The sequence below is a fragment of the Medicago sativa genome, chromosome 2 (assembly GCF_051527215.1).
Source record: "Medicago sativa cultivar Bolivia chromosome 2, Bolivia_mono, whole genome shotgun sequence".
Lineage (NCBI taxonomy): Eukaryota > Viridiplantae > Streptophyta > Magnoliopsida > Fabales > Fabaceae > Medicago > Medicago sativa.
The window spans coordinates 62350204-62361352 of record NC_140750.1 but is presented as its reverse complement, the minus strand read 5'-3'; the positions used below and the strand labels follow the sequence as shown (position 1 = coordinate 62361352).

Genomic DNA, 11149 nt, shown 5'->3' with positions numbered 1-11149 from the left:
AACTAGTTCTTCAAAAATTTCTAAATAGTTTCATTGGAAGAAGCAAGCTAGCTTCTATGATTTGTGGTGTAATAAAAACAATGAAGAAGGAATTGGTTTTTCAGAAACACCCATTCATAGGATGCGGACTCCTGAAAAATCAAAGAAACCTTCATGCTCTGAGTGCAAAATGGAAGAGTTATACTCACAGTTTGTGCCAGAAGCTGTAAAAGCACAAAGTTTGAGTAATTCAGAGCCTATAGTCTCAGAGTAAGTCAGAGTCTAAGACTGAGAAGTCAAAGACTCTGATGAAGTCTAAATCAAAGACTCATAAGCCTCGAGTTTTGAATAACTCAAGATTTGAAACTAAGAACAATTAAGACCAAAAAACTTTTAAACCCGAAGTCTTGGATAGTTCTCAGTAACAAAGCTTCAAGTCTAAGGCACAAATGAAGAGAAAACCCTTCATGACGAAAAAGAAAGGATCCATAAAAATGTGGGTACCTAGAAATGAAATTGTTTATATTTCACGAAAGACTCACAACAAAACACTAGAATTCGACAAGATTTTTTTTAACCAAATGTGCATGCACTTTTTTTCTCTCTCTCCTCATGAATTCAACAAGATTCTTTTGTAACCTTCTTCAACTCTTCCTTCCTACTGATAGTCCCTTTCACATCCTGACCCAATTCACTTTTTTCTCCCTTAATCTTTTTTCTCCAAACTCCATCCTTTGACTCCTTCACAAACATTTAGTTGAAACCACAGTAAATAAAGAGAATTTTTTCATCGCATATATTGACTTTAAAAATGAACAGATTTATTTTTAAAAAACTTACGAAAAAAAGTGGTTGATATATGTAGTTTGTCGAGATGTTTATGCCAATTAAAAAGTAAATTTTAAAAAGAAAAAAACTAGAAAATTTTGTGTATAATTATGGAAGTGACATAAATATATACTATTGATTAAAAATATGAAAAAAAAATAATTAATTAATATGATTTTTTTTGACAAAATTAATTAATAAGATATTATTTTCCCATTTATTATTATTTTTTTTTTGAAAATTTATTATAGTAACTAGAAACGTCTGTACTTTACTTTTCTTTTTATGAAGAAACTTCCATACTTGACTATTTAAATATTCTCTAATGGAGATATAGTTTGCTCATAGATCACCAAAACAAAAACAAAAACAAAAACAAAAAATATTGTTTGGTCATCTTCCAAGAGAGCAATGACTACATGCATCAATCGTGTTGTTTTTTTCATTGCAATTTTGTTTGTCGCTTTTGCTTTGACTTCAGGTAACGAATATACAAGTTTTCACGATTATTTCAATTATTATATTTTGAGTATAATTGTTGATAATGTAATTGTGTCCCTGTGAACACTTTAACATGATAAATCACTTTTGATCTGAAAATTATATTTTAAAAACAATTTATAAGAACACCATTTTCTATTGATTGTAGGTGGAGCAATAAATGAAGACAATTCCATTCCCAGTATCAATGGTGTGCAATGTTTTGAGCATGAGAAGTGTCCAATTGGGTGCTTAGAGAGATGTGCAAAGTTGGGTATGAATGTTGGCCATTGTATAGGAGAACAATGTTGCTGCGGTGGAGTAAAGCATCTCTAAGTCTATTAGTAAAAGTTTATGTACAACCACAATATCTTTGTGGCTTTGATCAATAAATGTTAAATTCCTCAACAAAAAAAAAATCAATAAATGTTAAAAATAAATACATTAATATAAAGCAATTTCAATTTCGCTATGCATATGTTAAATATATTTTTATCTTTGTTCGATTTGCACACATAAAAGTTATGATCCAGGTGCAAGTCTTTAACACCAAGTTAGATGAATCAATTGACTGAGCTCAAGTCAATGAACTTCCCGTAAGTACTACTAACCGTTCATTAAAACTAGAGTTCAATTTTTTAGGTAAATAAACTCTTGGGCACCACCTTTCATGAAGTATGAGAGGGTTAAGTCTAAAAAAAACACTTGAAAATAATTATGCACCAAAAGAGTAGTTGAAAATAAGTTGATAAGTATTTTAATTTTTTTTTTTTTTTGACAAATTGATGCGTATTATAATTAAAATGACACTATAAAGAAACTTAATTATTTTAGATTTGTCCGTCTTTCAAATTAATCATTTTATAATAATTCAAATACATTGTTTTAGACAAATAAATTCTTGAGGACATCTTATCTTCACACGTTTTAGACAAATCTTTATTTTATGATAAGTTTTTAATTTTGTTATTTGTAAATAAATTTATGATATATGTGGTTAATGATTGCACATGAGATGGTGCATGGATCATGATCGGAGGTATATTAAAGGCTTTTTTTTTTTTTGACAAAATATTAAAGGCATGTTTGGTGTACATATGATAAACACATAATAGGATAAATAGATGGATAAAAATATGATATGATAGGTTCGTGGTGATTTAAAATTGAATGGTCGATGGAAAATATTTTTCAACAAAAAAATTGGCTTGGACAACGCAAGTAAATTTTTTCCATATATTTTGATTGAGAAAATTGCTTTTCTAACATGTGCTTTTTTCTAAAAACACATGTAAAATACGTTTTTGCCTCCAACGATAATTAACTATCGTTAAGTCTTTCCGGTTGCAGTTAACTACCGTTGGCTCAGCTGCAGTTCCTGACAGAGCATTAATGTTTAGGACAAAAAACAACATCTCCCACAAAGAAATTGACTTTTCTGACAAAGGACGGATTGAATATGAATTTTTAACGCGCTTAAAACTTAAGACATCAAACATCGATCGAGGTATCGAATTTTTAGCTTTTTTTTTTTTGCAGACACCTCCATAAAAATACATATACAGGATCTAAAAAGTTTTGTAGTATTCCGACTAAGCCTCAATTTATTTTGCTTTTTTGACTGAACCGCGTTAAATTGCAATTTTTTACCAAGTGTGCGTTCGGAAAAGTGACCTAGATGTTAAAAAATTTCATTAGTTTTTGCATGCATATTTAGGACATAAAAACAACATCTCCCACAAAATTAGAATTTTCCAACAAGGGACGAATTAAATACGAATTTTTAATGTGCCAAAAACTCAAGAAACCAAAACATCAAATAATCGACCTAGAAATCGAATTTTGAACTCATTTTTTGCATACACCTCTATAAAAATATATAGACGATCGGTAAAGTTTTGTAGCATTTTGAATAAGCCTCAATTTGTTTTGATTTTTCAACCAAAACAAGCAAAATCACAATTGATGCTCTGCCAGAAACTGCAGCTGAGCCAATGGTAGTTAATTGCAGCTGAGCCAGTGGTAATTAACTGCAGCCGAAAAGACTAAACGGTAGTTAAGTACCGTTGATGGCAAAAAATGTATTTTTCAAGTGTTTTTAGGGAAAAACACTTGTGAGAAAAACAATTTTCTTTGATTGAAGTCATAAAGATAGGAAATTTGCTCTTTACCCAACACAATTTGCTCATTCCCAATTGAAATTCTAATATCACCCCTACGTGAATTAACTCATGCTAGTGTTAATTCTGCGTGACTTAAGTCACGCTGCGTGAGTTAACTCACGCTGCGTGCTGTTTTAAAGGCATATAGAACCTCATTTCCCATCTAAAATCCTAAAATCTCTCTCAAATCACCCAAATCCAAAATTCCTTCAACTTCAAATCAAACAGCACTCCAATAACCTTTTTATGTTTATATGTTAGATTTTTCCTCTTAAATTAGAATTTTTTTTAGTTTTAGGGTTTGTTTAAATTTTGATTTTTTTGACAAGAAATGATACAATGTTACATGTTAATGACTTATATTTCTTAATTGTTTAGATGTTTGCATGTTTATGTTGTAGTTATGAGTTTTAGGGTTTATGTACGTATAATTTGCACTCCAAGTGTTTGATGAAATGTATGAATGAGTTTTTCATTGATTGTTTAATTTCTTATGGTGTAGATCTTAAACAATGGATTGTCATTTGTTCAAAGCTCAAGTACGTTTCAACGATGGAACTCGTCATTCACTCAAGGTCCGGTAATTGAGTTTGAAGCTACATTGCTGAGATCGCCTGAATATATTCTCAACAGTTTGATTCTGCCAGAAAATTATGTTTAGATAGTGTCTTTATTTTGTTGGAATTTAAATCTAATTTTTGTTAGTTTGCTGAAGATGTTGGTATTGCAGTGTCTTATACTGAATGTAATGGTTTGCAAGCCCCTGTGAAAAGTCAAAAGATTAAGAGAACACAACATGTATTCTGCAGAATCAGCTATATAGGTTATCACATCGAATTCCTGTATAAGATAAGTGTCACGGAAGGGAGTGCACCTCTAAGAGGTTCCTTTGAGTTTGATCGTGGTTCTCTGTCAAATGAAACTTGTAAGTTGGCAGGGCAGTAAGATTAAACTCAAGGCAACCTCTTTGAATGCATTCCTTTATGTGATGACGGGAATGCACATCTAAGATGTTTCTTTGAATTGGATCGTGCTCCTTTGTCAATTGAAACTTGTTAGTTGGCAGGGCAGTAAGATTCAATTCAAAGCAACCTCTTGGAATTCATTCATTTATGTGATGACTCATCTTATATGAGGGAATTTGATGTGATCACCTATAGAGTTTATTTTATAGAATACATGCGTTGTGTTCGCTTAATTCTTTTGAGTTTTCATAGGGTGTTGTAAATCAAGAAGATAAATATACGACACTTCAATTTCGACATTTTCGGAAATCTTTCAAAAATTAAATTTAAATCCAACATCATGATGATACTTTATATTTAGGGAGAATGTAATGTAATGTAGATGAAATTAAAACTAAATAAAATTATGTATTTTTTTTTAATTTATTTTGTGTAATTGTGTCATTTTATTCGAATATATTTATTCAAAACGCAATTTTTATTCGAATTCACGTTAGGTTTAATTAGTCTTTATTCGAATTTATTTATTTAATATGCAACATTTATTCGAATTTATTTATTCAATACGCAATCATAAAATAAATGCAAATATAAACAAATATAAAGGAACAGAAATAATAGACATAAAATCTCATTTTATTAATATAATTGATACATTTACAATGGGGTAAAACTAAATCTGTTTCTTTTTACCCCAAGAAGACTGGTCACCAATCATCTTAAGTTCAAAGCAACCTCTTGAAATTTTCAAAGATGTCTCTTTCTATGAAAGACCAAGGATGGAAAAACAACATTGTTGTTGTAGAAGGAAGAGGAGGAGAGAATGTGAGATGATGATGTAAGAAATGGTGAAGGTTGGAAGGGTATTTATAGGGAGGTTTAGGGTAACATAGGTTTTAACTACACGAAATGCAGTCAAAAACGTGTAGAAAGGTGTAAAAAAACATGTAAAATCAAATAAGAATAACTGACCACCGTCCAAAAAACATGTTCTTTGAGTTAGACCACCGGTCAACATTACTTGAGTTAACTCACGCAACCGGCCAAAGGTGTGTGACTTAACTCACGCCACCGTCCAAAGGCGCGTGAGTTAAATCGTGTTGCATGCATGGGGTCAGGAGCGGATCCAGACTTTAAATATATGTGGGGCTAAAATAAAAAAAAATAATAATAATGCAAACTATATTAAAAATAAGAAATAACATTGTTTGATACAATACATTACAATGAAAATCGTCTCCTATTCATTTGTTGAAAATGAGCTAAAATGACAACATTGTTAATTCACAATGTAGATCCGCCCCTACATGGGGTGCGTGAGAAACGTGAGTTAATTCACGCAGCGTGAGTTAACTCATGCAAGGACATTATGAAAATTTCAGTTGAGAATGAGCAATTTTGGATAGGTAAAGAGCAGAATTTTAAAGATAGTGTTTGTACATAAATTTGTACAAGCGGATCGCAGCAACAAATGCTTTTTTGGTAAGATTTTTTCTAGTTACACCCTAACCATTTCCTGTTTACACCCCCAAATAGACAAAAATGTCCTTAATTCTTCCAAATTTTCAATCATTATCCTTTTTCTTTATTCGTTTTTTTCCTATTCTCTTGTTTCTCTCTCCCTTTAATTTTTTTCTCTTCTCTTTCTCTCCCTCTCATTTTTTAATTCAAACTATCTTTTTCTTTGTGCCATTTTTGCGTTATATTTCTTTCAATGTGATAGAGATAACCAGGAGGAACTTGATTCACGTACAAACAAGCAAAATGAAATGGGTTAACACGTGACATAGCTTTATTTTAATTTTGTTCTAATTTTTTAATTTTATTTTTCAAAAAAAAAAACAGTTTTCATGAATTAACCTAAAGGGAGAGAAAAACCAAGCTCTCGCAATGAAGAGAGAAAACATTAATGAATTAACTAGGAAATTTTACCTTATACCCCTACAACTTTACCTTCACCCCAACAAACCTTTGAAAATGTCAATTTTACCCTTTTATTAGTTAACTTTTTACACTTCTATTTTTTATTTGGCATGAGTTCACCCCACATTCACCAGAACAAACAAAAGTTCACTCCCACATTACAATTCATATATGTAAATTTTTCTAAAAATCTTCATTAGGTTTGAGCAATTTTAGAAGGCGATGGATATTCGCCACCAATTGATTTCTATGTTGATCCACAATGGGTCCTCTTAAAAAGTAGTGAAATTTAAACCCAATTGAACATGTGAATCCCTTAATTCATGTTCACCACCTTCAATTTCAAGTTTATCATTTGAATTTTAAATTCTGTCATCAAGAATGAAACTTTTTGCATCCCTTTTAGCGGTATTGGAGAAATTGGGATTCAAAGTAGTTACGGATTGTTTTTGCATTGAAGAAAAATAAACAATGCAATGCAATTTTATTACGGAATTTGCGATATGAGTAATAATTTGAAATGAAATGTTTTTTATGGTTATGGAAAGAGAAAAGGAAATGAGAGAATTGGTAGCATGATTGTTAAGAAAGAAAAACGATGATGATGATGGTGGGGGTATTCGTGGGTAACTGAATGGAGGGTGAATGAATGACTTATAGAGGGTTAAATTTGGTATTTTTTATGATTTGTAGGGGTAGAGGTATAATTGTAGGGGTATAGGGTAAAATGTTCGATTAACTAAACCCAAGAGATGAAACCAAGTGAAAATAATTGTTGGAATTGAGCAACGTGATATTGATAGAGCTCAAATTCCGAACAACAAAGATTAAAGATATATACGAACCTCTAAGTAGTAACTTGTCGACAAGATTGATGTAGGACATAACCCCACTTGGATTTATGTCTTCATATATCCCTCTGAATCTAGTTGTGATTTCAGAGCGATTGTGAATACGAATTTGACTTGAGTTGTCAATTTAAAAACCCTAATTGTGAATCAATTTTGAACATAATTCTTTAGAAGTGCGTAGATTTTTCAACAAAAAAAATTGGTTGAACAAAGCACGTAGATTTTTAAAACTGAAATTTGGTGTAAATATATTATAATGGATGTCCACTATACTATGTATGTAAAGTTGAAAATATGCATGGTGCCATAAATGGTAGTGGGTGAGGCAATGGATTATCACCCTTATAAATAGAAGGCTTCAGTGAAGAGAAAAATACAGAGATGATCAAAGTAATAATATACAACTTCTCTCACTTTTTTCTCTTTGTTCTTCATTAATCTATATTTTTATAACACGTTATCAGCACGATTGTTTCTACCGGAAGTTTTACAGTACTGCTAAGTATGTTACCTATACTCATCACTTTAATATTATTGCTTAATATTGCTATGTATATCATTTATCTTTATCATCTCAATATTATTATTATCTGCCCCGGTTATAGAAAACTGACAATCTGTCAAGTGATTTATAATTAGAGTGGCTATTATTATTATTATTATTTTACCCCATATATACTATTTTATCACGAAAGATAATTTCGAGTAGTGATACTAACTTTTATATTTAATGGAGGTCTAAAACCCCATATATACTATATTATCACGAAAGATAATTTCGAAAGATAATTTCGAGTAGTGATACTAACTTTTATATTTAATGGAGGTCTAAAACCCCATATATACTATATTATCACGAAAGATAATTTCGAGTAGTGATACTAACCAAAGCTATACGATCCATTCACACCAAAGTCATCTAACCAAAGTGTGAAACTTGTAAGTGAATACAAGAATTTCAATAAGTTCTGTAATCTTTGACAAACTATAACATGCTTACTATTTGAAAGAAAAATGCAACCTGTAATAAATGCATTTGAAAAATGGTATTGAAAAACTCATGTGTTATTTTTTTCCCGCGTGTAGTTCTTTGTACCATTTGAAAAAACAAAATCATGTCTTAACTTAGATGATATTTAACACTTAAAATATTTTTCTCATTATTCAACGGTCATGAACAGTGAAATCAACGGTCATGAACAGTGATGTTAACGTTCATGAACAGTGATTTCAACGGTCATGAACAGTAAATTCAACGGTCATGAACAATTTTTTTTAACGGCTATGTACAGTGGATTTAACGGTAACAATAACGGTCATTTTTATAAAATTCACTCTATAAATATCCCACCTTCATTCATATTTTTTACATCTCAAAATATTTACCCATACTTACAAAATGGCTAAAATCCTTTTCCTATGCATCACTCTATTTGTGGTTATTGTGTTCTTCTTCTTTTTCACTCATATTGAAGAATTAGGAGAAGATTTTGTACTATTAGCTATAATTTTCGTTTTACCATTATTAGTCTTTGCTTGTATTATTACTTTTTATTTTCGTGGAGGCTTAGATTAAAATATTATATTATCATTATATTTTGTAATCGTTGCTATTAAATAAAATGGTATTTTTATTTTTGTCATAGTATATATATATATATATATATATATATATATATATATATATATGTGTGTGTGTGTGTGTGTGTGTGTGTGTGTGTGTGTGTGTGTATTGAATGATGATTATGCTCTTCTGTATTATAGATTGAATCATGTCGAACCTTGCAAAACTTGATTTTGAGGCTCTTAATATTTCTGGAAAAAATTATCTGGCTTGGGCCCTTGATGCCAAAATTCATTTAAATGCCGAAGGGCATGAAGATACTATTAAAGAAGGAAAAGTAACAACTGATCAACAAAAGGCTAAGGCCATGATATTCCTTCGTCACCACCTTCATTAGGATCTAAAAAATGAATACCTTACCATAGAAGATCCAAAAGTTCTTTGGGACAATTTAAAAGAAAGGTTTGACCATCAAAAAACCGTCATCCTTCCTAATGCTCGTCACGAATGGATGCATTTGCATTTACAGGACTTTAAGTCTGTAATCGAATATAACTCGGCTGTATTTAAAATCACTTTTCTATTGACATTGTGTGGAGAAAAAGTGACTGATGCGGAGATGTTAGAAAAAACATTCTCCACTTTTCATGCATCTAATGTGATCCTGCAGCAACAATACCGCGAAAAAGGTTTTAAAAGGTATTCTGAGTTGATATCGTGCCTGCTTGTGGCAGAACAAAATAACGAGCTTTTAATGAAAAATCACGCGGCCCGTCCCACTGGTAGTGCTCCATTCCCAGAAGTGAATGTAGCAACGCATGATCACCATGGACAAACTCGTGGTCGTGGCCGTGGACATGGTCGTGGACGTGGTCATAGTCGTGGATGGGGACGTGGTCATGGTTTTAATCGTAATCACAATGGAGATTACAAAAACACATTTTCTCACCAGAAGATGAAAAATGTTGGAAGGAATGAGATTGGTCAAAGCAGCAAAAGTAATGAGAGTATTTGCTATCGTTGTGGAGGTAAAGGTCATTGGAGTCGTACCTGTCGTACGCCAAAACATCTTGTTGATCTTTACCAACAATCACTTAAGAATAAAGATAAAAAGGCTGAAACTCATTTTGCATGTGAAAATGATGAAGATGATTATGGTAATATCGATATTACCCACTTAGACGCTGCTGATTTCTTTGCTGATCCTGATGAAAAGATTAATCATCTAACTAGAGATGAAAATATCCAGGAATAGAACCCCACCAATAAAATGTTTAAGAGTACCTTTTATTTTCCTATAATAAAAGGATTTTATGTTATGTTTTTATCTGATGATAATAAAAGTTTTACAGTTTTATGTTGTATTTATTTGTTTTATGTTATGTTTTTATCTAATGATAATAAATGTTTTATAGTAATTCTTATATTCATACTTATCTCTTATTTGTTCATTTTTAAATAGAATGAGTATTAACATTAACCCCAATAATGGAGATATGTGTCTCGCTGATAGTGGAACAACTCATACAATTTTCAAGGATAAAAAATATTTCTCTTCTTTTCTAAAGCAACAAACCGTGTTAGTACTATATCTGGAAGTTCAAAAATAATTGAAGGCTCCGGAAAAGCTAATGTAATATTGTGTGGAGGAACGAATTTAAACATTGAGAATGCATTATATTCTCCCAAGTCTCATAGGAATTTATTAAGATTCAAGGATATTCGTCTAAATGGATATCATATTGAAACAAGAAATGAAGGAAATATTGAATATCTTTATATAACGAGACATAATTTGGATAAAATAAGTGTAGTGGAAAAGTTACCTGCCTTTTCATCTGGTTTATACTACACTTATATAAGTGCAATTGAAGCACATGTGATTGTAAACCAGAAGTTTACAAATCATAATAAATTTATTGTTTGGCATGACCGGTTGGGCCATCCCGGATCTATAATGATGCGAAAAATAATTAATAATTCTTGTGGTCATCAATTGAAGAGCCAGGAGAATCTTCAATTTGATAAGTTATCATGTACCTCTTGTTCACATGGGAAGTTAATAATCAGGCCATCACCAACAAAAATTGGAAGTGAATCTCTAAATTTTTTAGAGCGAATACATGGTGATATTTGTGGGCCAATACACCCACCATGTGGACTATTTAGATATTTTATGGTTTTAATTGATGCATCAACTAGATGGTCACATGTTTGTTTGTTGTCAACTCGCAATCAGGCATTTGCGAGGTTGCTAGCTCAACTGACTCGAATAAGAGCTCATTTCCCTGATTATCCTGTCAAGAAAATACGGCTTGATAATGCCGCTGAGTTCTCATCTCAATCATTTAATGAATATTGTATGTCCATTGGGATTGACATTGAACATCCTGTAGC

At 31.4% G+C, this 11149-nt stretch overlaps 1 protein-coding gene and 1 long non-coding RNA gene across 2 annotated transcripts; both read left to right on the top strand.

Annotated features, from left to right (window-relative positions):
* The first annotated feature begins 1151 nt into the window (after positions 1-1151).
* LOC146949478 (uncharacterized) lies at positions 1152-1687 on the top strand. The gene is made up of 2 exons (XR_015027279.1): positions 1152-1288; positions 1457-1687. It is a non-coding gene; the product is annotated as an uncharacterized LOC146949478 (long non-coding RNA).
* A 7273-nt stretch (positions 1688-8960) lies between these two features.
* On the top strand, positions 8961-10007 carry LOC146949477 (uncharacterized). The gene is made up of 2 exons (XM_085748532.1): positions 8961-9089; positions 9282-10007. Exons 1-2 carry the CDS (start codon positions 8961-8963, stop codon positions 10005-10007), a joined length of 855 nt encoding a protein of 284 aa, XP_085604658.1.
* The last annotated feature ends 1142 nt before the right edge of the window (positions 10008-11149 follow it).

Bases quoted from the DNA above. Each gene is read 5' to 3' on its own strand.
- LOC146949477 (XM_085748532.1), top strand. From the start codon at position 8,961: ATGTCGAACCTTGCAAAACTTGATTTTGAGGCTCTTAATATTTCTGGA. The intron at 9,090-9,281 runs GTAACAACTGAT...TTGCATTTACAG, and splicing joins ATACTATTAAAGAAGGAAAA to GACTTTAAGTCTGTAATCGA.